This window comes from Myxocyprinus asiaticus, chromosome 34, assembly GCF_019703515.2.
Source record: "Myxocyprinus asiaticus isolate MX2 ecotype Aquarium Trade chromosome 34, UBuf_Myxa_2, whole genome shotgun sequence".
Classification (NCBI taxonomy): Eukaryota; Metazoa; Chordata; class Actinopteri; order Cypriniformes; family Catostomidae; genus Myxocyprinus; species Myxocyprinus asiaticus.
In genome coordinates, this window is record NC_059377.1 from 27685184 (window position 1) to 27712526 (window position 27343).

Here is a 27343-nt window from a genome sequence, read left to right on the forward strand (position 1 = left end):
TTTTCAAGCTTCACATTTACACCCTTACTAACATTAATCACGATTTTACAATAGTAACAGTAACAGTGGCATTTTGACAAAACATTTATAGTTAATAATATTTTAGGTGGAATCTATTGGAACTCATTTTTATTACAACTTTTGCAGTTGTAGCTAAAGTTTTTATAAAAGTTTTTCATAACAAAATACTACATTACTACAACTACATTGACATACCCAGTCTGGACCTCTAAGACTTATGGACATATTATAAACAAAGTTTGCCTCCTGTGTAATAAACTGTATGTTCTGTTTAAATGATGATTGATATTAGGACATAAACTCGATAATAAATATAATAGGCTCATATAAATAAATAGGCTCATCAACTTTTAAAAGGGGGGAGTGAAAACTAACTGTATCTTCTATTGTTGACATCAACAAATGTTTTTAAAAATTATGTCACTTGATACATGCACTTTTTATTAACCATGAACAAAACTATGCAACAAAAAGCGACCCAGGCTACATACCACTTGATGTCCAGTATCTCCACTCCTGCATTCAGAGATGCATACATTACAGAATTTTAGCATAACATTGACATTTGCAGAAGCAGTATTTCTAAAGGTCCACCGACTTAAGGTTTAAAATGGATTTTCCCCTTAATCTAAAATTAATGGTACCTGTAAATTGCTGGGCAAAATCATTTCAGAGATACATTTATGTAAAAACCTGACATCTGCTTTGCTCATAAAAGGGGAATAGGGCAGATACCATCTAAAACACAGTTTTTCTTGAAGGTAACTTACTGAATAGAAAATTGAGAATGATCTGTGATAGAGTTGGGGTACTCGAGTTCGGACTCTTCCAGTTCGTCCAATTTTAATGGCCTCGGACTTGACTTGGACTCAAGCCTTTGGGACTTGGGATACTTTTTACATAGTACAAGTACTTAAAAGGAATGTTCCGGGTTCAATACAAGTTAAGCTCAATCCACAGCATGTATGGCACAACGTTCGTCCGTCCTTTTCTTTAAAAAGAGCAAAAATCGAGGTGACAGTGAGGCACTTAAAATGGAAGTGAATAGGGCCAATTTTTGAACGTTAAAATACTCACTGTTTTAAAAGTATAGACACAAGACATAAAGGATATGCGTGTAAACATGATTTTAGTGTGATAAAATCACTTACTAACCTTTTCTGTGAAAAAGTAATAGCCAATTTTACAACTTCTTTGTCATGATGATATAATATCAACAAACCCTAAAACGACTGTAAAAATGACTATTTAAACAACTTTACAGCTCAAATAATACATGAGTTTTAACAGAAGAAATAATGCAAGTGCTTTTATAAAATAAGCTTCACATTTCTGCCTTTAAACCCTCCAAAAATTAGCCACATTCACTTTCATTTACCCATTCACTTCCATTGTAAGTGCCTCACTGTAACAGATTTTTGCTTTTATTTTTAAGAAAAGGAGAGACGAGTCGAAATACATTTTTGTGATTAGTATTATGCCACAAATGTTGTTGATTGAGCTTAACTTGTATTGAATCTGGAACATTCCTTTAAATGTTGAGATGTGGAGATTGTATTTTGAATTTTAGGTTCCAATGTTGTGAAATTTATGTTAAAATGTGTACCTGACATGACAAGTCTACTCATAATATACACATGCAATATGAGATCATATTGATAGAATAGGTTACGTGGAATTCATAAATGAACAAAAGGTAAAATGTGGTTAAATAGTGAAAAACAAAATATAAATTTTCACAAACGACATATTGCAGAAGTTTGCATACCCCTTTTGTTTTAGGCTTATGTTTTCATACCCCTTTCAGAATGTATGAAAATATAAGAAATAAGATTATATATTTTATGTAGTACTGCCCTTCAAATGCCACATTATACAAAATGTACTGTAATTACACAAATCATCCTGTTCAAATATTTTGCATCCCCTTGGTTCTTGTGTTGCCTTCTTGAGCATCAATGAATGTTTGCTCCTTTTACAATAGTTGTATGTGTCCATCAATTGTCCTAAGTGTCAAAAGCTGGATGTCTATATAATTTAGCCACTGTTGGGAAGAACTCAAATGTGCAGAAGATACTGGGAAACCAAAGAATGTACAGTATTTTTCTTAAGAAAAGTGGGCAGCTTCACAGCTCAGGATAAAGCAGGGACTCATGAACAATTATTACACAGTCATTAATCAGAGAAAGCAACACACCATATTAAAGGGTTTGCTCTCATGCCAGTAGCTCTAAAGTTTGCGTGCAGTCTGTCTCATGAACGCGCACAGGAGATCAATGGTCGGTGAAGAGATTCACTGGAGATCCACTGGACTCAAGATGGCGCCGAGTATGGCTGCTGCGTTGCGAGCTCCGACACAACATAGTAATGTTTTGTTTGTTTTGTTCACAATTCTTATGTTTTTTTGTCTTAGATGTTGTCTGCCTTATTGTCTATGACAGACAAACACTTTTGGACATTGGTTCAGCAATCTCACACCGTAAACCGGACTTCACATTTCTCAATGCCGACCCGCTGTTTACAAACACGCAAGCGGAGCCCTTTGTCTGGGCAGCACGGCCGCGGAAACGCAGGAGGAAAAGGGGAAACAGAGCCGGCGTTCTCATCAGAGTAAGACGCCGCGCAAATCGACCCCCGCTACCCACTATTCTACTGGCAAACGTTCAGTCTCTGGATATCAAGCTCTGCGAGCTGAAAGCGCGGATCTCTTTCCAACGAGAGACGAGGGACTGCTGCATTATCTGCCTTACGGAAACTTGGATGTCTGCGGAGATCCCAGACTCAACCATTGAACCCGCGGGGTTCTCCGTGCACCGAGTGGACAGAACGAAAGACCTCTCAGGTAAAAGCAGAGGTGGTGGTGTATGTTTTATGATCAACAAATCCTGGTGTGATCAGAGGAAGGTACATTCTATCAAGTATTTCTGCTCTCCTGATCTGGAATTTCTTATGCTTCTGTGTCAACCATTCTGGCTACTGAGGGAATTCACAGCGGTCATTATCACAGCTGTGTACATCCCCCCCACAAGCTGACACAGACTGGGCAATCAAGGAACTGTATGGGATTATAAGTGAGCAGGAAACCGCGCACCCTGAGGCCGCATTCATTGTGACCGGGGACTTTAATAAAGCCAGTTTAAAATCAGTCGCACCAAAATACCACCAGCACATTAGTTTCAAAACACGAGGGGACCGGGATTTGGACCATTGCTACTCTCCGTTCCAGGATGGCTACAAATCCCTCCCCCGCCCACCATTTGGCAAATCGGACCACTCTTCCATTCTGCTTCTGCCTGCTTACAGGCAGAAATTGAAACAGGAAGCACCCACGCTCAGAACGATCCAGTGCTGGTCGGACCAATCAGATTCTACACTACAAGACTGTTTTGATCACACGGACTGGGAGATGTTCCGGTCCGCCTCTGATGGCGACGTCAAGCTTTACACTGATAGCGTAATGAGTTTCATCAGAACGTGCGTAGAGGACGTCGTTCCGACCAGAACTGTACGAATCTATCCGAATCAGAAGCCATGGATAAATAGCGATGTTCGCGCGGCATTTAATGTGCGGACCTCCGCTTTTAATTCCGGGAACGTAGAGGAGCATAAACAAGCCAGTTATGCCCTCCGAAAAACTATCAAAACAGCAAAACGCCAGTACAGGAGCAAGATTGAAGGACAGTTTAACATCACCAACTCTAGAAGCATGTGGCAGGGAATTAACATCATCATGGACTTTAAAGGGAATAAAAACTCCGCCATGAACACCGCTGCCTCTCTACCGGATGAGCTAAATAATTTTTATGCTCGTTTCGAGGGAAATAACACCGCCCTCGCGGAGAGAGCTCTCGCGGCTGAAGCTACAGAGGTTAGTTCACTCTCCGTCTCTGTAGCGGATGTAACCCGATCCTTCCGATGTGTGAACATCCGTAAAGCCGCTGGCCCAGACGGCATTCCGGGCCGCATCAGAGCGTGCGCGAACCAGCTGGCTGGCGTTTTTACGGACATTTTCAACCTTTCCCTCACTTTGTCTGTAGTGCCCACATGCTTTAAAACATCCACCATTGTGCCTGTTCCAAAACAATCAAAAATAACTTGTTTAAATGACTGGCGTCCTGTTGCTCTGACCCCCATCATCAGCGAATGTTTTGAGACTAATCAGAGATTACATCTGCTCTGTGCTGCCTCCATCACTAGACCCATTGCAGTTTGCTTACCGCAACAACCGCTCCACTGATGATGCCATTGCATCTACAATACACACTGCTCTCTCCCACCTGGAAAAAAGGAACACTTATGTGAGAATGCCGTTTGTAGACTACAGCTCAGCATTCAACACCATAGTGCCCTCCAAGCTAGATGAGAAACTCCGGGCTCTGGGCTTAAACAGCTCGCTGTGCAGCTGGATCCTGGACTTCCTGTCAAGCAGATGCCAGGTGGTTAGAATAGGCAGCAACATCTCATCACTGACCCTCAACACTGGAGCCCCGCAGGGCTGTGTTCTCAGCCCACTACTGTATTCCTTGTACACCCATGACTGTGTGGCAACACATAGCTCCAATGCCATCATTAAGTTTGCTGATGACACGACGGTGGTAGGTCTGATCACTGACAATGATGAAACAGCCTACAGAGAGGAGGTGCACACTCTGACACACTGGTGTCAGGAGCACAACCTCTCCCTCAACGTCAGTAAGACAAAGGAGCTTGTGGTGGACTTCAGAAGAAAAGAGAGAGAACACAGCCCCATCACCATCAATGGAGCACCAGTGGAGAGAGTCAGCAGCTTCAAGTTCCTGGGTGTCCACATCACTGAGGAACTCACATGGTCCATCCACACTGAAGTCGTTGTGAAGAAGGCTCATCAGCGCCTCTTCTTCCTGAGACGGCTGAGGAAGTTTGGAATGAACCGCCACATCCTCACATGGTTCTACACCTGCACTGTGGAGAGCATCCTGACTGGCTGTATCTCCGCCTAGTACGGCAATAGCACCGCCCACAACCACAAAGCACTGCAAAGGGTGGTGCGAACTGCCAGACACATCATCGGAGGTGAGCTTCCCTCCCTCCAGGAAATATATACAAGGCGGTGTGTGAAAAAAGCTTGGAGGATCAGAGACTCCAGCCACCCGAGCCATGGGCTGTTCTCACTGCTACCATCAGGTAGGCGGTATCGCAGCATCAGGACCCGCACCAGCCGACTCCATGATAGCTTCTTCCCCCAAGCAATCAGACTTCTGAACTCTTGATCTCCCATGATCAAAATACATCAGCACTGCACTTTATTACCCTTACTCTTATCTCACACCGGACTGTCATAAATTATATTATTATTATATTATGTTCTCTCTTAACAACTGACTATCAACCGACAGCCTGAATGTCAATACAGTACAATACTGTACATTCTATATATATACACTTTTTTATATATTTTTATTTTTTATTTTTATTGAATAGTGTATCTATATAGTGCGTATCGTATACTGTTGAGTGTAATTATTTGTATAACAGATGTTTAAATTGTGTTGTGTTAATTTGATGTTATTGTAAATTGGTATATGTCTCATCACTGTCACGACTGCTATGTTGATCGGAACTGCACCCAAGAATTTCACACACCATTGCACTTGTGTATATGGCTGTGTGACAATAAAGTGATTTGATTTGACTCACTTAATAATACATCAGATTTTGGTTTGTTTCTCACCAAATCTTATCGTATTCCTTCAGAACAAGACACGAGTCACATTCAATAATTTGTAATTTGTTAGACTTCTGAATTATACTTTTGTGTCCTTTTTAAGCTTGAAGTGGTCACCATAAACTGCCATTGTGTGACATCACTGAGCACAATATTTTTTTCACAATTTCTCCCTTTGTGTTAAGAAAAAGAAAGAAAATCATATGGAGTTATAATAACACAGGGGTAAGTAAACAATGACTGAATTTTCATTTTTGGGTGAACTAATCCTTTTAGAACCAAGGGAAAGTAAACTTTTGAACCAGATCATTTGTTTAAATTCAATTACCATTTTGTCTTGTGGAATATAAAGTATGTGAGTATCTGTTGTCAAATAGCTTCAAGGTAGTATTAAATACATTTTTATGATACCTCTTATTTTTTTTAAATAACACCCGGATGCATCAGGGTTTTAGGTGCACAAGCAGTGCGTAGAACTGCCCCACGTTTTCCGCAATTTAACAATCATGTCCGAGTTAAATGGCCCTAATATTAGCAGTGGGCTTTACCAGTGTTTTCGGATGTAACATTTGCAGTCAAGTCATGAGATGTAACTTCTCAACGAGTGCTAAATACTACTGTGTGGACTCATTTTCCTAAACCAGTCGGCAGATAGAGACAAACAAGAAATCTCAGTATATATTATTTCTTGAGATAGGGATGATTTTAGATAAAACTAAACTAAATTGAAAGGACAAATTGAAAATGAGGTAGAAATAAAATACAAAATTAAAATTCGAAACAGTAATAACTCTGGTTTTAATGACTAATGCAGCTTTCACTTTCTTTAGTCTATATTTGAGTGGAGGGGGAAAAGCAACAAATAACTGAATTGTCAACAGAACACAATAAGTTTGTTGAAGGACAATTTTGTCTTCATACACCTAAAGCATATGCTTTCATTCTGAAATCACTTTGAAATTTGTTCAGCAGGAAACTAATAAAATATAGAGGTGTTTTTGTTACATTTAGATTGACAATTGTTTTTTCTTAGTTGTGAAAGTTAAAATAAGCTTAAAATATTGATGTTGAATTTATGGTTACAATTTGAAATTAGATTCATGAACAGATTTATTCGGACTCGACTCAGACTCTGCCTGTTATGGACTCGGCCTGGAGTCTGACTCTGCCCCTTTTGGAATTGGACTCGACTTGGACTCGATTGTTTAAAGACTTGGACTTGACTCGGAATCGACTAAGGTGGACTCGAACCCAACACTACTCTGTGATATTTTCCTGAATATCCATAATAACCAAGTTCTATAGCCAAGTTCAGTCAGGAAAACTCTGTAGTGCAAGCCGACTGGTTCCCTCAAAGCAATCTCTGTAGCCAATCACTTGTCCGGACCAATCACTTCAAACATTTAAATAACTTAACTGTCATATCAGCAACCTGTAATTTTAGCATATCGGCAAGCTGATCTTATTGTGCAAGTTATGAGAGTTTTCTTAGCACTTATCTTGCTTGCATGTGCCTTTTATCCCCACTCCGGAGGCACCATGTCACAGCTCAACGTGGACGAAGTCCTATCTTTAGACATCAAGCCTGGCACGGAAGAGATATTATCGGACATTCTGGACACGCTACCAGCAGATGCAGAGCAGACCATTGCCCAGCCTTCCAAATGTAGGAGCGTTCACCTGGCTCACAGATGCATTTCAATCAAAGAATGGCCGGTCCGTAGGATTTGAGGATTTATTCCGCCGCAACATTGTACCACCAACAGGTCTATCCCACTAAGATTTATTTACATTCTTTGTTTTCCGACAACACCTCTCCGACTCCTCCTCAGCCTAGCCCTACCCAGTCCAAAGCTAAGGCAAAATAAACACCTGAATCCTGCTTCCAGTCCTCTCCCAGCAAAAAAAAAACCTGCTCCGGCTTTCCCTCAACCAGCGATCTAATAAATTTCAGCCCTCTTGGAAATAAAATAATCTATCAGCACGTTGGATATCAGAATTGTAGCTTTGGAGAAGTCCAATTCCCAGGATAACCCAAACGCCATTCACGTTCCCACCTCTGTCTACTCCCAAGATCAACTAGAGGCCACTTTAAGTAACATCACACCTCATCATTCTCTGGCTACAGCGGCTCCTGCTTCAGTTAGCGGTGCTCTGTTCATCCCACCAGCAGCAGCCATTCCACCAAATTTGAGAAAACAGATAATCGCAGGTAATGACATCAATTTGGTAAAAATCTTGCTCTGCTCTCAATGATCTGTAGACAAGCATATTGTGGATTGTGAGGACATTTCAGTTGTTTTAAAAGAATGTGATCCGAGACTAAGAGTTTATCTCTTGCAGAATTTAATGTGGCTTTCGGCGTGTAACCTACAGAGACACAATATGTGAGGCTTTTCCAGAAAGACGATCTGAGTTAGATACCTTCTTGGCCATAATCTCTGATCTAGCCCTAAATTAAGGTGGCTCGCTCTTCTACGAATACCACAAGTCATTTTCAGCCAAATCAGCCCTATATATCCACTGTTTTAATTCAAAGCTGGATTGGCCTGTCGTAAACTTAGAACTGATCAGCAGACATTTCACTGGACATAGAGCTATATCCTGTGATGTCTGTAGCTCTCTGGCACACTCCACAAATCTCTGTCCCTGAACTGCTTATCAAATAGCACAAGGCTTCACTGAACAACCTAACAAACATTTTTATTCAGACCAAACCTTTCTCCTGTTCCTCAATCCAGGTGAACTCTTCCGAAGGTTCTAATGCTGTTTGTATTCATTTTAATGAATCTGTTTGTCCATATCAAAAATTTTAATTCTTGCACTGTTGTTCTGCATGCGGCGATAGTCACCCCAGAGCTGTCTGTCCCCGCAGGTTCAAAGCAGCTCCTGCAAATTCCGATCATGTGAAAAGATTAATAAACATCCATCCATGGCAATCAATGTTCAAGAGCTTTCTATGAATTTACTTAATCATCCAAACTGCTGCTTTGTGAATTCTTATTACTGGTCTAATTCAAGGTTTTCTGGCTGGTCTTAGTTTTATCCCCACCTCAATTCACATCTTTAAAAACCTCAAAAATTTGTAGATACTTTAATAAAGAAAAAGTGGAAAAGGGATACTTAATCGGTCCCTTCTCTCACTCTCCTTTTCCTAAATTTCGCATCAACCATATAGGCGTAGCAACTAGGAAATACTCCAACAAAAAGAGTTAATGAATTGATCTCCGAAGACATGTTTTCTCTGTGTTATGCTTCCATCGATCACGCAATTCAGTTCATTAAAACCATAGGTAAAAGGTGCTTGGTTAGCAAAAGCAGACATAACCGACGCCTTCAAAGTTATGCCCCTTCATCCATCTCAATGGCACCTTTTTGGCATCAAGTGGAAATCAAAAATGTACTTCGCCGTGCTCCTAACTTTCGGTTGTCGTGGTAGCCCCCCAAAGTTTTGATACCCTTTCAGAAGCTTTCAGAAGATCTTCCTTTCATTTTACACTTGCTAGATGATTTCATGCAACTCTCAAACTCCCAAACTCTAATAATAATTATAATAATTTTCTTTATTTATCACACATTATACATTTGCACATATACAGTGAAATTCTTCTTTTTCACATATCCCAGCTAGGCTGGGGTCAGAGTGCAGGGTCAGCCATGACACGGCGCCCTTGGAGCAGATAGGGTCAAGGGCCTTGCTCAAGGGCCCAACAGTGGCATCTTGGCGGTGCTGGGGCTTGAACCCCTGACCTTCTGATCAGTAACCCAGAGCCTTAACCGCTGAGCTACCACTGCACTCTCAACCCAACCACAGCATCAATAAACTGAAGGAACTTTCTCAAAATCTCGGCTTGCCTCTATCCGAAGAGAAAACTGTCGGTTCTACAACATCGTTAGAATTTCTGGGCATTACCCTCGATAGCAAGTCTATGTCAGCATCTCTTCCACAAGAGAAGATCGGTCGCATCCGTCAGATCATGATATCTTTTGAATTGGCTATATTCCTAACCAAGCGTGATTTGTTTTCCTTACTGGGACATTTCAATTTTGCCTTGCGAATCATACCTCAAGAGTGCGCCTTCATTTCCAGACTCCTAGAATTATCTAAAACCATCTCTAATCTTCATGACATACTGGCCCTGGATGAGGGCTGTCAGTCAGACCTGCGCCATTGGTCAAGAATGGAACGGAATTTCCTTCTTCCATAAAGATTCGCTCAACTTCATTGTCTCATCAGTTCCACACTGATGCAGCTCCCTCAGTCGGGTTCAGCGGAATGTTCGGAAATCAATGGTTTGCAGATAAATGGCCTTTAGAAATTCTAAACCTCCCGACCAAAGTGCAGTCAGCTGCGTAGTTTGAAATGTGTCTGATCGTAATTGCTTGCTATGGGGCAATATGTGTCATCAGAAGAGGATTACAGTTTTTAAAGTTATTACAGTTAACATGGCAGCAGTACATATAATAAATAAAGGTCGCTCTATTTCCTCAATTAATAGACTTACTAGGCATCTCAGTTGGACATGCGTCATTAACAATTTCATTTTGAAAGCTACTTACATTCCAGGTCTTAATAATGACAAAGCTGACGCTCTTTCATGTTTTAAATTTCAGGAATTCCATGCTCTGTGCCCAGATGTTTTACCAGTCAGCATGAATTGCCCTCCGTTCTGCCAAACAGTCTTAAACAAAAACCACTTTCTTCCTACATGTCCGTAGCCACACATTATGAGGTCGGGGATGACACAATCTACCTTAAAGAACTACGAGTCTGCATGGTCCTACTTTTCTCTCTTCTGTGCATTTTCCATTTCTGTCCTTCCCATAAATATCTGTAGTGTACGCATTTATAGTTTGTAGTTTGTAGTTTCAACTCACGTAAATTACAGACTTCTTCCATTAAAGCAACAATAGTAGGTATTCAAATCCACCTCCGCTGCCAGGGACCCAGTGTCATTAGCCTTCCAATTCATCTATCCATCCGTTTGCTTCTGAATGGACTTAAGAAAGCCTCGCCGGAAAGCAAAGTTAAACGCCTACCTCTTACACATTATCTCCTCCATAAACTGTTATGCTATTTCAGAAATGGGGCTTTTGGTTTCTATATGAACACCCTATTGGAATCTGTCTCTCACAGCTTTTTATGGTTTTCTGCGGTGCGGGGAATTCACTTGTAAAACACTCTCCTTTAACCCAGCCCATGATCTCACCGTGTCTGATATCTGATCACCAATTTACTCTATTAATAAAGCACACTAAGACTGACAAATTCAATAAAGGAACCCCCTTTGTCATTGCTAAGACTAACACAATGGTTTGTCTTCTGCTTTCCATGTCCCGCTATTTACAATCCCCTCACTCAGCTCTACCTGATGATCCTCTGTTCCTCACGGCGGATGGTAAACCATTGACAAGCACCTGTTTCACTTCCAAACTTAAGCAACTATGTCGCCTCTGTGGCCTCAGTCCCAAAGCCTACACCCCCCACTCCTTTAGGATAGGAGCAGCTACCCCTGCTGCACCAAAAGTACCCACTGTCACGCTAAAAGGAATGAGTCGATGGTCTTCAGCTGCTTATGAGTGTTATATATGACCTAATTCTAAAGATATAATTGAAGCTCAAATTTGAGCATTTAAATGTTTCATTATTAAATTCTGTACATTGCTCTGGTGTTTGCTGGGGTCTTTTGAACTATTTAGTTAAAACGTGCAAACTTTCTACTGTGTGTGTGTGTGTGTGTTTATATATATAAACTTATCGCTTGCTATGCGCCATCTGCTTGTTAATATTATTTATTTTTCACATAGCTGTGTGTGCCTATGGGACGTTCTATCTCATTTGCTAAATAGAACCTAGGCTTTTAGCCGGGTATACATAGATAGTATAAGTCACAAGTAAACTATGGGCTATCTAGTCCATGTACACATTTTTAGTAGGACAATAGATTAAACCTCTCGAACAGCAGCCGAGATACACATCGTGAATCTGTCAATAGTGTTAAGCACTGGCCAACAAACAGGCTCACATAGCTATTTCATGCGGTTAACATGTTTCTTGAAGCAGCAGCATACACCAGACTTGGCGATAGATCTGCTTGTTGGGGGTTTTTCCATTTTGTGTCGCACAGCCCGACTGCATCGTTGGGGATCTGTGCATGTTTGTTCAGCTACAACAGCATGTACTGCATGCTCATTGTAGCATGTCTTTGTATGTCTAGCAGTAGCAAGTCTTTGTACTTGCTCTGCAGAAGCAGCAGCGTTAAGCAGATCTAGTCCACCAAGACCAAACCTACAAACTGAAATTTTCATAATAAAATATATATGCATTGTATATATGCAATATAAATGCATTAATATGGACGCAAAACCAAACATACACTACAAAATTTACTAAATTAACTTTTTATCTTCGAAAAACATTCACATCATAAAACCTCAAAAGCACCGAACAACAGCTATGACATTCCACTTAAATATTTAATAATCAGACCAAATCTGGATTTAATAAGACATAAAGGCTCAGGAAGAAAGTGATGTTGGTTATGTTATTCAAAGCCTGTATAACTTTCTTCCATGAAAACAGAAAACAAACAAAAAAGCAAGTTAGGCAGAATGTTAGTCTCAGTCACCATTCACTTTCATTGTATGGAAGAAAAATAAAATAATTGAAATGAAAGTGAATGGTGACTGAGTCTATCATTCTACCTAACATCTCCTTTTGTGTTCCATGGAAGAAAGACAGTCATATGGGTTTGGAACATCATGGGTGAGTGAATTATGATGGAATTTAATTTTTTGGGTGAACTATCCCTTTAACAAAGTGCCAGATGACAAGTGTGTCAAATACAGCGGTCTGCTTCTCTATACCCCGCTGCTTTCTGGGCCAGGTTGAGGCTCCACATTTTAGTACCTCAGGCTATTTGCTATTCAAGCACAGCTGGCTTTGCAATTTGTGTCCAACCAAAGCAAGCATGATCCAGACGCTGTCATTTTCCCATTTCTATTAAACACGCTGGAGCAGAAACCAGCACAAGCTGTCTTTGGAGAGATTCTTATTTAAGAATGGTCATGGCAAATGCACATTATAATTGGTCTGAACATGGGACTATAAATCTTGATATATTTGCAACAAAAACACCCTGCATCATCTCTACAGCAAGAAACAGGAGTGTGGGATAGTAATTGATGAGCATAGGAGGAGTTTGGGGCCAAAATTTGTGTGTGTATATATATATATATATATATATATTTATTATATATATAAAATCATTGTTTTAATTGTGGGTAGAAAAGTGTTATAAATAAACTAATAACTCAGTCTACTGTGTCTACCCTGTGTGCCCTGTGAAAATGTTGAAAATGTTCATTTCAGCAGTAATTAATCAAATTTTCAAATGATTTTGAAGAGCGATATTATCTGGCATATATCCAGATGTGCGGTGTCCAAGCACACGTTCTGCATGTTTAAGAGATGATCAAAGTGATGCTGTTCATTCCAGCAGGGAGGGTCAAATACGGTGGTCAGTGGCATCCTCGGCCATATTGCGCTCAGTATTGGACGGCAAGATCAGAATTGTGTGCAATTTGGCTCTGCTGTTGGTGCCGTTGCCTGATCTGCATAATTCCTTTAGTGAATTGGGCACTAAACGAGTGCAGTTAGCACATGCAAAAAAACAGCGCTTTTAGTGGGCGCAATTCATTCTAAGTGAATCTGCCCCACTGTCTAACATCTCCTTTTGTGTTACATAGCAAAAAGTAATACAAGTTTGGAGCAAAATGAGGTTGAGTAAATGATAACACAATGTTTGAGAATTTTCAAATATACCTTTAATAATTCCATATTTCTTCTCAATTCACTAACTATTGCCAGATCTGGGAACATCTTACGGTGAGCTCATAGAGTCAAAACCTGATTAAAAGAGTCAAAATCATAATATTGTAGCTACATTCTACAAGAGTCTGTGAAAGAACCAGTATGCTGTTTTAAATGAAAGAATGGGAGCATAAGATATGAGGATAGAAAATAAAACAGAAATATAAGACCTGGGAAGAGCAAGACAAGAGCAAACATGTGATGTGTTTCCAATGTTCAAGGGCCTTCAAAGGAAAAGGCTGTCTGAGCGATCTCTAATTGTTGTGCCATTTTTTATCTAAGCAAACTATTAAATACAGGCCGCTATAGCCACTCTTTCATACAATATATTCTCAAATGCATGTACACCTACACAAACAAACATACACACATTCACTCTGCTCATGAATAAAACACCAAACAAATAAACACAAAGGACACTAGAACAGATCAAAGAGACACATGCATAAACACACACACACTTGCAGAGTTTTGGTCATGCACATCACATGTAAAACTGTCTATAAATCTGGTGCTTACCTCTGCAGATGGGGACTGGGAAGTCCCAAACGGCTGCATTGCCTGTGTTGGTTACGCAGGTAAGCTGTGGATGGCCGTCTAACACGTAGCCGGTTACACAGCTGTAGCGGATCTTGTCTCCTACATTGAAACGCGTCCCATACAAGATGCCTTTGGGCGGGACGCCAGGGTTCCCACAAGAACTGCTCTGCAATTCTAAGAGACAAAACGGTTTGCTTTTAGCACTGAATTCTTGATAAAGGAATGATGTCATACAGACTGAGACATAGGAATAGGGTTTGTGCCAACCACAATACATTTTGTGCAGTGAACTATTTTGTGCAGTGAATTATTGGCTGCCAAAAGCATGATAACATCCAAATCAAAAAGAGACATTTAGAATCCAAATGTTCAAACTATAAAGACAAGCCTGTTGTGTTTTTCCAAAAGAAAGCAACATGATCTGAACACAGAGCAAAACATCAAAGCAAGTAAAATGCATTTACAAAATAATCAATTTCCCAATTCAGCTTATGTCTTGTTAATCGGCACTTGATGTCCAATGTAAAATCTGGATCCTAAAGCAAAACCAGTTGAGAACCACTGGTTTAAAAAGATGGTTGAATGAGGCTTCATGGTTATACATTAATGCACTGACTGATATTTGTGCTGTAACAAACTGGCCATGGAGTTGGTGTTAGGATCCATGTGCAGGAGGTTTATTAAAAGAGACACAAGCAAACAATCCAAAACAGCAGGCAGAGAGACGTAGTCGTAAAGCAGGCAGATAAATCCAATAAACCAAATAGACAGTCCAACCAGGCAAACAAAACAAAGGGTAATCCAAAAAGCAGTAAATCCAGAAAAACAGGCAATGGTCATAACACGAATCAAGAAACAATGGCAATGGAAAAATGCTCGGTAAGACAGGGTAAACTGGCAATACTTCGCAACGTGTTCAGTGAAGCACATGGCTTATAAAGCTACAAACAGGAAGTGAGAATACAAACAGGAAGTGCCACTAAAACTCAGATGATGGCTCCCTCTGGTGGAGGGACGAACTGTTCATGGGCTGAGGTATTACAGATTCCCCCCTCTAGGAACACCTCCAGGTGTTCTCCCTGGGCCGTCCCCTTGGTCTGGATGATCACAGTGGAAGTCCCTGATGAGTGAGGGATCCAAAATGTCTGAGGCTGCTACCCAGGATATCTATTCAGGACCGTATCCCTCCCAGTCCACAAGGTAATGTAGTTGATTAGCCCTCCTTTGGGAATCTAGGATCTCCCGGACGAGATAGGCAGGGGATCCATCGATCTCCAATGGTGGAGGTGGCGTTGATTCAGTGGTTACAGGTTCCAGTGCAGGGTGTGCAGGTTTCAGGAGGGATACATGGAAGGAGAGATACGATAATCAGCAGGAAGCTCTAGTCTATAGGCCACCGGGTTGATTTGTCTTAGTATCTTAAAGGGACCTACGTACATAGGCTAGCTAGCAGGAAGCTCAGTCCACAGACATAGATCCCTCATAGAAAGCAATACCATCTGGCCAGGCTGGTAATTAGGGTGGGGCCTGAATCTTCTGTCTCCTGATGGCTCGCTGAAGCCGGACATGGGCGCTGTCCCACACCCTCTCACTCCTCCTAATCCAGTTGTCCACCACCGGCACCTCTGATGGTTCTCCAGACCAAGGGAACAGTGGTGGTTGATAACCCAGAACACACTGGAAAGGGGTTAGTCCTATGGATGAATGTGTGTGGGAGTTCTGAGCGTACTCAGCCCATGGCAGGAAAGTGCTCCAATGGTGCTGTTCATGACTACAATAGGAGCGTAAGTAGCGTCCAATTTCTTGGTTTACTCTCTCCACTTGACTGTTAGCCTGAGGGTGATAGCCAGAGATTAAACTGACATTGATATTTAAATGATGACAAAAGGTCTTCCATACCCGTGATGTGAACTGTGGTCCCTTGTCTGTGACAATGTCGTCTGGGAGTCCATACACCCTGAATACCTGGTTGAACAGGGCCTCTGCAGTCTCCATAGCTGTGGGTAGACCTTTCATGGGGATCAGATGACATTATTTAGAAAAACGATCAACAATGACACAGATGGCAGTGAAACCATTGGAATTAGGGAGATCGGTGATGAAGTCTACTGCTAGGTTTGACCATGGTCATTGAGGGATGGGCAGAGGTTCCAGCAGCCCTGCAGGGAGTTGATGGGGGGTTCTAATTTGTGCACAGACATGGCAGGCATTAACATAAGTAGTCACATCATGGAGAAGAGTGAGCCACCAGAAAGAGTTATATACAAACATTGCTGTTCTTTTAATTCCTGGGTGACCAGAGCCTAGGGAAGTGTGCACCCACTGCAAGACCCTCTGTCTGAGATTTTGGGGTACGTACTGCCTATTGGAAGGACATTCTGATGGTGGTGGTTCACCTTGTCCACGATGGATCTCCTCCATAATATTCCAACGGATGGGTGCGATGACGACAGACTGTGGCAGAATGGGTTCTGAGAGAGGTGATGAATGAACTGGATCATGTCTTCGTGACAGGGCATCTGCTTTGCCATTCTTGTTGCCTGGATGATAATTAACAGTGAAATTGAATTGGGTGAAGAAGAGCGCCCACCTGGTCTGTCATGGATTCATTCTCTTGCCTTTCTTAATATATTCCAAATTCTTGTGGTCAGTGATGACTTGAAATGGGTGCCTGGATCCCTCCAACCAGTGCCTCCACTCCTCTAGGGCAGATTTGATGGACAGCAGTTCCTTGTTGCCTACATCTTAATTAGTCTCTGCAGAGGTGAGTTTTTTGGAGAAAAAGGCACATGGGTGGAGTTAACCTGGATAACCATGACACTGGGAGAGTACAGCTCCGATGCCACAGTCTGAAGCATCCACTTCCACTATGAAGGGGAGGTCTGAATCTGGGTGTTTCAAGATGGGAGCAGTGGTGAAACTAGACTTGAGTCTTTTAAAAGCATCTTGTGCACTCTCAGGCCAAGTCAACTTCCTAGGTTTTCCTTTGAGTAATGCAGTGAGAGGGGCTGCAACGATGCTGTAGTTCCTTATGAATCACCTATAAAAGTTTGCAAACCCAAGAATTCGTTGTAGTTCCTTGATGGTTATGGGGGCTGGCCACTCAGTGACTGCCTTGATTTTGGACTCATCCATCTCTACTCCTTTGAGGCTGATGTTATATCCTAAGAAGGTTGTGGTGGTGGTGTGAAACTCAAATTTTTCTGCTTTCAAATATAGCTGATGGTGGAGTAGACGGTTGAGCACTGTCTTGACTTGTTGAATATGTTCATCCCTGGTCTTCGAGTAAACAAGGATATCATCAATGTAAACTATTACACAGCTGTTGAGAAGGTCTCTGAAAATTTCATTGACAAATGACTGGAAAACTGAAAGTGCATTGGCAAGGCCATAGGGCATGACCAAGTACTCATAGTGCCCCCTAGTGGTAATAAATACAGTCTTCCACTCATCCCCTTCTTTGATACAGACCAAGTTGTAGGCACTTCTGAGATCCAGCTTAGTAAAAATCTTGGCTTCTCTTAGTTGTTCTAAGGCAGATGGGACTAATGGCAGGGGATAGTGGTATTTAACTGTGAAGGCATTCAGACCCCTGTAGTCTATACATGGCCGGAGTCCACCATCCTTCTTTTCCACAAAGAAAAATCCAGCTGCGGCTGGTGACGTAGAGGGATGAATGAAGCCCGATGCTAGTGCCTCCTTGATGTAATCCTCCATAGCCTGCATTTCAGGGAGGGATAGAGGGTAAGCCTTGCTTCTAGGAGGAGATGAATTGGGTAGCAAGTCTATGGCACAGTCCCAAGGTCTGTGGGTTGGTAATTGGTTGGCTTTGTCTTTGCTAAATACCTCTATGAGTTCAGAATATTCCTTGGGGATGTGAGCATGGATGTTAGTCTGGGGGCTCTCCAAACTCGTGGTCAGGCATGGTACTATTAACTCGGTGGTTAGACAATGCTCTTGACAGAATGGAGACCACCGCAGCAATTCCCCTTTTCTCCAGGAGATCAATGGGTCATGGAGTGATAGCCATGGGTATCCTAGTATAATGGGGTGGCGAGGAGATGTGATGACAGAGTGTTAAGGTTTCGACATGGAAAATTCCTAATTGCATATGGATAGGGATGGTTTTTATGGGTTATCTGCCCCGTGCCTATGGGTGCATTATATACTGCAGTGATTCGGATGGGAGGATTACATGGTATTGTAGGGATATTGAATTTGGTAACTATCTTATGATGAATGAGGTTCAATGCAGCTCCTGAATCCACTGGCGCTGTAACACATGATTGGTTATCTCCAATAAAAATGGTCACAGGAAGAGTAAAATTCTGACTGGAAACTGAATCAAATGTGATGCTCACCCTTAGAGAAGATCCAACTGAGGCTCTGGCTCTATGTGGGCATGTGTTACAACGATGTCCTGGTTGGCCACAGTAGAAACATAACCCCTCATCTCGTCTGCGCTGGTGTTTCTCCTCGTGCACCCTCGCATGCCTGATTTGCATGGGTTCATTCGATTTGGCTGACAAAGTAACAGAAGATGAGGCAGTGGCAGAGAAATGCTTGAGTGCACTGGATAGTGGCTGATTGTGCATGAGATTGTCGATTTTAACGGTCAAGTTAATGTACTCAGACAAAGTTAATGATTCATCCTTGCATGCCATCTCAGCTTGCAGTGTGGGATTTAAACCTTCTCGGAATACTGATTTGAGAGCAATATTGTTCCTACCGCTCTGCGCTGCTAAAGTACGAAATTGTACTGCATAATCGGCTGCACATAATTTCCTCTGGCGTAGATGCAATAACTGCACAGAAATGTCTCTTCCCCCTGCAGGGTATTCAAAAACTTCCCTAATCTGTTGTGAGAAATACGTGAAGGACTTGCGAATTTGTTCATCATTATCCCAAACTACCGAAGCCCACTCTAATGCTTTTCCGGTAAGCAAACTCATCATTAAAGCACATTTAGCTGTCTCTTGATTAAAGGAGTTGGGTTGGTGAGTGAAATATATTGAACATTGCCTCAGAAATCCCTTGCATTTGTCAACAGATCCATCAAACTTTTCAGGCAGTGCCAGTCTTACCGTGTGGAAGGCATCGACTGGATATAGCATGTCAAATGTTCATTAGCAGCTCAAAGATTCAAGTTGTTCTTGAAATCCCTGTAGTACATCACTTTGATAAGTGATCGTGGCTCTGAGCTGTGTAACCTCCTCTGGATTCTGGTCAGGCGAAGTATTCTGTAACGAACTGGCCATGGAGACGGTGTTAGGATCCATGTGCAGGAGGTTTATTAAAAACAATCCAAAACAGCAGGCAGAGAGACGTAGTCGGAAAGCAGGCAGATAAATCCAATCAACCAAATAGACAGTCCAACCAGGCAAACAAAACAAAGGGTAATCCAAAAAGCAGTAAATCCAGAAAAACAGGCAATGGTCATAACATGAATCAAGAAACAATGGCAATGGAAAAAAAATGCTCGGTAAGACAGGGTAAACTGGCAATACTTCACAACATGTTCGGTGAAGAACATGGCTTATAAAGCTACAAACAGGAAGTGAGAATACAAACAGGAAGCGCCACTAAAACTCAGGTGACAGCTCCCTCTGGTGGAGGGATGAACTGTTCATGGGCTGAGGTATTACATGTGCACATATAAGTAGATATCAGTCATGGATATACTTTTTCATTGAGCAAGTCTTGGCAAGGAAGGGTTTCTTAGTGTTAGACTTACTTGAGTTTATCTGCCATACTGTATATTCCAGAATGCAAACAAGTTTTCCTCATAATTTATTCTAAACATAATTCATCTTGGCCCTATTACCTAGCAATACTGACAAGCCAAGGGCTAAGGCTGCATAGGCACAACATTTTATTTGAATTATTTGGTATTTAACTGGGCATGCTTTATGACCTGGTTGGATTAAAACCAAGGACGGAGCGCTAGCACTTAGAATTGAATGTGGCCCAGGGACTAGGTTACTAAAAAAAAGAAAGAGAAAGTGAGAGAGCGAGAGGTGATACCTTTTCACATTGATTGTGTTGTTACACACAGGCTTGGGTGGCAGCCATCTTGCTTGCAGTAGGCCATGAATTCAGTCCTGTCATTCAGAACGTTTAGATAGGCCTATTTAAGCTTTTGTTTTTTGTTTTTTTGTTTTTACTTTTATGTCGTTGTTTATAAATCTTAAACTGCACTGCTTATTGTGTCTTTATTTCTAATAAGCCAACAAATATTGTAAGGAAACCAGAGTACTATAGCTACACTTGGAGGAAAGCCTGACACAGCATCAATAAAATGTGTGAGGCCATATTTTTTCTTCTGTTTTTCAGTTTTTATTAATTATTATTGATGATGCCAAGAACAATAACAAAAACAGGATCTATCAAGATTAATTACTTCATTACTTTAAACAATACAGCAGGAACAATAACAACACAAAGGAAAACAACTTGCCCATAAAAAAAGTAGCAGCAATGTGAAACACAACAGCATAAGGACCCTTTGCCAGAGCAGCTACGTTTAGATGCTAGCTATCTTCTAGTTTATTTAGTCCAGACAATCATATTTCTATAATTTTTACTGAGCAAATACTTACAATAATCTTTTATAAAGAATTGTCCCATTGCACAATATGTTATGCTATAATATGCCATTCAACTCTAATACGCCAATAACCCGCTCTCCCTGAGGCTTCTATTTTGCTCAATGCTTATGTAATTATTATTAAGTAATTACAATTGTTCAGCAAGTTATGGATATTTGCATACAATTCTTTCTAATAAAGCTATGAAGTTTGAACAGGTAAAATATACAGTATACCTACAGTATAGTATGGCTAGCATTATTTCTAAATGGCAGAGATTGAAAACAAAATCATTAAAAAACAAAATGCTATTACGTATTTAAATGAACATTTAAGATCTCTTGTTTTTGTCATGTTAGAAAATACGAAAATGTGCTCAGAGCTACAGATAATTCAGATTTTGATGGACTGGGCTTTTAGAGCAAAACATGACACACTCTTACACACATACATTCACAAACACTTCTGCAGCTGAACAGGCCCAGAGTCATATCCATGTCCCCTCTTATTCGCTTGGCAACTCCCTTTATTTAATATCTCTAATTATTCTCTCACATAGGCAGAGAAACAGGCTGAATTAATAGACAGGCACTATCCTATCACCGAACATGCCGCTCCCTTGTCAAGACTGCACCCCCTGATCTCAGGATGTTATGGATGGATAGTTTAGCATTTCAAGGGTGATGGCTGGTGTGTAAATTACACAATAAGAAGTAAAAGAGTAAGAAAACATCTCTCTGTGCCCTCATTACATTGATTATAAACTCACTGAGCAAATTATTAGGAACACTGTGGTCCTAATAAAGTGCCCACCATGGTCTTCTGTAGTTGTAGTCCATCCTCCTCAAGGTTCAACGTGTTGTGCATTCTGAGATGCTATTCTGCTCACTACAACTGTACAGAGTGGTTATTTGAGTTACCGTAGCCTTTCTGTCAGCTCGGACTAGTCTGGCCATTCTCCATTGACCTCTGTCATTAACAAGGCATTTCCATCTGCAGAACTGCCACTCACTGGATGTTTTTTGTTTCTGGCACCATTCTGAGTAAACTCTAGAGACTGTTGTGCATGAAAATCCCAGGAGATCAGCAGTTACAGAAAAACACTCAAACCAGCTTGTCTGGCACCAACAATCATGCCATGGTCAAAACATGTGTGAACGGTGTGAACATTAACTGAATCTCCTGACCCATATCTGCATGATTTTATGCATTTCACTACTGCCACATGATTGGCTGATTAAATAATCGAATGAATAAGTAAGTGTACAGGTGATTCTAAAAAAAGTGCTCAGTGAGTGTAATCGTCACAACCACATTGGATATGAAAAAGCATCACATTCTGGGGATTAAATTAAAAAGGATACATGTGATAATCTTGCATCAACAGAAAATGCATTAAAACCCCTTAAGAGCTGTCAGTTTTGCCATTTATAGTGGTGATGGATCACTCATGTTTTCATTGAGGGCGATGGAAATATGAATCGAAAAGGAGAGATCCTGGGAATCAACAGAACAGACAAAATAATAATAATAATGGCTGTCTGCACATGCCATGATCTGTAAATTTTGATAGTGTCTTTGTATTTGTCACCATACAAAAGTAGCCGGCTCTGTACAATGTGGTAATGAACCCTTTCACATTTTCGGGTTTGGTACACAGAAGTAAACTACAGTGGGGTAAACTTCTACAGCAGAGAATACAGCGATGACAGCAAATATTATGTTTGTGTTCCCAATTGCTCCAACAACAAAAATAATATATATATATATATATATATACACACACACACACACACACACACACACACACACACTTGCAATCGGAAATATTCAACCCCCCTCACCTGAAATGGTATTATGGTGATATGTAAAGAAATGAAAGAAAATATACAACAACAAGTCTCAGTAAACAAATAAAGAATATTTATTGATACATACAAGCAATTTTAATAACATAAATTGACAAATGAAAAACATCTAGTTCTCTTGAAAAATGTCCATGTGCACTACTATTCAACCCCCAACCTCAGTACTTGGTGGACCATCCTTTTGCCTTGATAGCCTCTAATAAGCGATTTTGGTAAGTGCTGACAAGCTTCTGACATCTCTCTCGTGGAATCTTTGCCCATTCTTCTGCAAAAGCTTCCAGCTCATTGAGGTTTGATGGCTTCCGTGTTGCAACTGCTTTCTTTAAATTCCACCAAAGATTTTCTATGGGATTTAAATCAAGAGACTGAGGGTACGTTTACACGACAACAATGTACTAAAAACGGAAAAGTTTTTGCGTTTTTGAAAAGTTTTGCGTACAGACGACAATGTTGTCAAAACAATCCCCGTTCACACGGATCCGATAAAAAATGACAAAAAGCCAGGCCAGTAGTTGGCGATGTCACGTTGTAAAGAAACACTACGCACCTGCGCACATAAGCATTCTTCCACAGAGCGGTGAATACAAACAATGAAGATGGCGAAAGCATCGAGCAATTTTGTCTGGACGGACGATGAGGTTGCTTTATTACTACAAGTGACCCTGGACTATAAAGCATGCCACCTTTTTAAGGACTCCAACTGGTGATCTCATGTTGGTCTGTTTGCCCTGGAGGTAAGGACAAAGTTCTTGAAGTTCACCACAGAAGGCATAACATTCCTCCTCAAAATGGCTTGGTATTTCTGTGAATCCATGATGCCCGTCACACAGCCAAGATGGCCAGTTCCTGCAGCAGAAAAACATCCCTACATAATCACTGACACACCTCCATGCTTAACCATGGAGATAGTATTCTTCTGGTTATAAGCCTCACCTTTCTTGCACGAGACAAACCGCTGATCCATATGGCCAAACAGTTCCAGTTTTGTTTCTTCACTCCATATAACTGTGTCCCAGAACTTTGCAGTCCTATCCAAATTCCTTCTGGCATATTCCAGTCAACCTTTCTTGTGCTTCTTGGTCAGGAGTGGCGTGTGTCGTGTAGTCCGGCCATGAAGTCCTTGGCTGTTTATTGATCTTCTTATGGTTGCCACTGACACATTTGTCCCAGCCTTCATCAGGTCATCCTGTAAGTCTTTTGCAATAACACTGAGGTTTTTCTTCATTGTCCTGATGAGATGGCTAAAGCCTCTTGATGAAATTTTGGGCTTTCTCCCATGGCCAGGCAGGTTTGCTGCTGTGCCATATGCTTTGAACTTCCGACACAACACTCCCAGTGGTGTCTCTAAGAATGTTCAATGTCTTGGAAATCTTCTTATACCCATTGCCCTTTTTGTACAATGAAATTATCCCCTCTCTCAGCTTTTGTGACAGCTCCTTAGTCTGACCTGAGTTGTGTTTATATAAACATATTACAGCTGAAGCAAATTAAGGGTCGTTATTGAGTTCCCAAAGGGTTAATAATGTTTTAACCTAACTTTAGGTCATCCAGACTATAAGTAGTTTTTAAAATCAGCAATATTATATAGGGGTTGAATAATTGTGACATGGCAGTATTAACAAAATATCCTGCTACTCCTAAATACTACATCACTCATTTTATTTGTTCATTTGCAATATCATTCAACTGATAAAGACTTAATTTATAGCAAATTCTAGCTCTGCAGAAAAGTTGAGTTATAAATCCTTACTTTCTTTGGGGGTCTGAATATTTCTGATTTGCCAAGCGACTAGATTATTATTAATAATTTTTAAAATGAATGCCAGAGTAATATAACACAAAGAATATTAAATAAATACATTTACACTGTATAATAAAAAAGTAAAAAAATAAAATATTAATAATAAAAACAAAGTAGGTGAAAATGCATCATCAGAGTATGTGAAAAGGATCAACTAGAAAAAGATTTGATGTACACTTACATGGGATGAGGACTCCAGTCATATATTTATTTGAGAGAGTAAATAAGTAAATAAAGTTGTACTGTATATAGTGCTCATAGCATTTTTCAAAACATGCTCACATAAACAAAACATAAAGGTTAATCTAAACTAAACAAGCAAATCAAACAGTAACAACAAACACGATATATCAACACATTAAAGATAACGTAACAATGAAGAAACTGCATAGTACACAGCACAGTCCTCAGTCCTGGTTTATTTCTAACAAAATAGTATCTTCCATATGACACTAAGGATAATCTGCTTCTTATTTGCATAAAGCATTTCAGTCTGAACCTTCCGACAGCCTTCCAGTATGATTTATTAAAGGTTACAAATCTTCCAGTAATCTCCTTGATAAGTCAGTGTGACACCCGAGACACGCCCTAGGGACAGTCTGGCCTTCTCCAGAGGTCTGAGCTCTCCTCTCAGAGGCACTGTGAGCTAAAGAGTGACAGGGGGATAACATCTAAGCTTGTTAATGCCCTTCACTGGCCCATCACCATCCCCTCCTCAGCCCTCTTAAAGAGTTTCTGTAAAAGATCACCACCGCCCTTCAAACTGCTGCCACTGTTGGATTCAGTGTCAGGATCACTTAGATTTCTCCTCTGAGGGTGCACTATAGAGCAGAGTAGTTTCTTGTGGAGCTCTCGGATAGATGATAAAAAAAAAAAAAAAAAATGAAAAAATAAAAAAAATGTGATGAAACCAGGTCACATATTCAGAAGAATCATTCGAGCAATCTGTACAAAACCATATTAATCGAAAGAATGTTAAGTTCTCAGGTTTTCAATGGCTAAGATGCACTCAAAAGGCCTATAATGAGAAACTGCCAGGAACACTAAGTGGTTAAGTGGTTAAGTGGTTTTACCAATATACTACAGTGCCTGTAGTTCCTTCTATTTTCTATTATTAAGAAACTTCCTGGCTAAGATGCAGTACACAGAAATGTCATAATTTACATTCTTTTGGACATCTCTTACACCAAGTGTCTGGTTATGTAAAATTTAACAGGGCACACACATTTCAAGAAACCCCGCCAATTTCATACTTTGCCTGGAAAGAACGATTCATTTTCTGTGGCAATGGTATTCATGCGAACAGTCCCTCCGGCATTTTTTATTTTTTTTTCTCTCTGACAAGTTTGCTTGAACTGTAATTCAAACACTTTTGAGATCACAGTGATGGTGATGGAAAAAGCTCTTTTGTGAACTGATTTGTTTAAATATTGTATTAATAGTGGGAGAAAACCAACTCATAGGTTAAAATACTTTTAAACCTCTAAAATATAGATGAAATGGGAGACTGTCGAACTTGGCTCTTAAATGTTCGTGGTAAATGTTCAGCGGTTTGAAAACAAATTGAGGCTACGTTTCAAGTCTCCTTCAGTTTGAAGATATCTTATCTCATGTTACTTTCCAGTCAATTCAATTATATATGTATAGCATTTTTCACAATAATGTTTCAAAGCTCTTTAGAAAAAAAAAATTTATTTATGCCCCAGTGAGCAAGGTAACTGTAGCAAGGAAAGAAAAAAAACAAACAAACATTACAAAACTCAATAAGATGTTTAGGCAGAAAAGTTGATGTTGATTTATGTGTTGTTTGATGTTGGCTTGACAAAGTCTGTTTAAAAATGTTGAATAAGACTTTAAGTCAGTAAGTTAGTTGGTAAGTGTAACGGTAGCCAGCTGGTAGGTAGCTGTTCAGTGTGTAAACCTCACTCCTCTGGCCTCAAGAGGCGGACTAGCGACTAACGCTAGGGGCTGTAGCCTTTAGCCTCTTTGTTAGCACGCCCTCCTCCCATGCCTGAGACCCTGGTTCGAATCCCGCTTAGAGCGGGTCGAGTAGGACTGGTTACAGTGGTACCATGACCCAGATGGGAGTGAGGTTTAGGGGGGTTAGTGTAACGTAGCCAGCTGGTAGGTAGCTGTGCAGTGTGTAAACCTCACTCCCCAGGCCTCAAGAGGCAGACTAGTGACTAACGCTAGGCTGTAGCCTTTAGCCTCCTTGTTAGCATGCCCTCATCCCATGCCGGAGACCCTGGTTGGAATCCCACTCGAAGCAGGTTGAGTAGGACTGGTTACAGTGGTGCTGTGAACAGATGGGAGTGAGGTTTAGGGGGTGAGTGTAACATAGCCAGCTGGTAGGTAGCTGTGCAGTGTGTAAACCTTACTCCCTTGGCCTCAAGAGGTGGATTAGTGACTGACTCTAGAGGCTGTAGCCTTTAGCCTCCTCGTTAGCGTGCCTGCCTCCCATGCCAGAAACCCCGGTTCAAATCCAGCTCAGAGTGGGTCAAGCAGGACCAGTTAAATAAGGAAGTAATTTAGTTGGTAAGTAAGCAAGCAAGTAATTAAGGAGGGTGGGATGGAGGAAGGAAGGAAGTCATAGCAACCTGAGTCAGAACAGCCTGAAGGTCCGTGCCTAGTTTGGTAGATGTAGCTTCAAAGCTCTGAGAGGAGTTACTGTCAGAAATGTTGGTCTTGATTTAGAGATTTTGGAAAAAGACAAATAAGTTTAAAGTCTAGAACAGTATGTTTGTTTTTCAAGCCAACATTAAGATAAATGTATATTAATAAATGTAAGTTAAAACTTCACTCTAAAACAACTTGTAGAAATGCAGCCACCAGTGAAGCACCCCTCACTGTCTGGTTGTTACAGGCTGTGTATTTTCACTGATATATTAAACAGCAGTCCACATTTCTGAGCTTTAACAGTTACAGTAACTACAGGGTTAAAGAAAGTAG

General features: G+C 40.8%; 1 protein-coding gene across 1 annotated transcript in view; it reads right to left on the reverse strand.

Moving 5' to 3' along the window:
* Positions 1–27343, reverse strand: part of LOC127425389 (CUB and sushi domain-containing protein 3-like) — a 701868-nt gene that overhangs the window by 432375 nt on the left and 242150 nt on the right. Inside the window, exon 4 of the mRNA XM_051671320.1 lies at positions 14118–14312. Coding sequence (XP_051527280.1) covers positions 14118–14312 — 195 coding nt within the window. The remainder of the gene's footprint in view (positions 1–14117; positions 14313–27343) is intronic.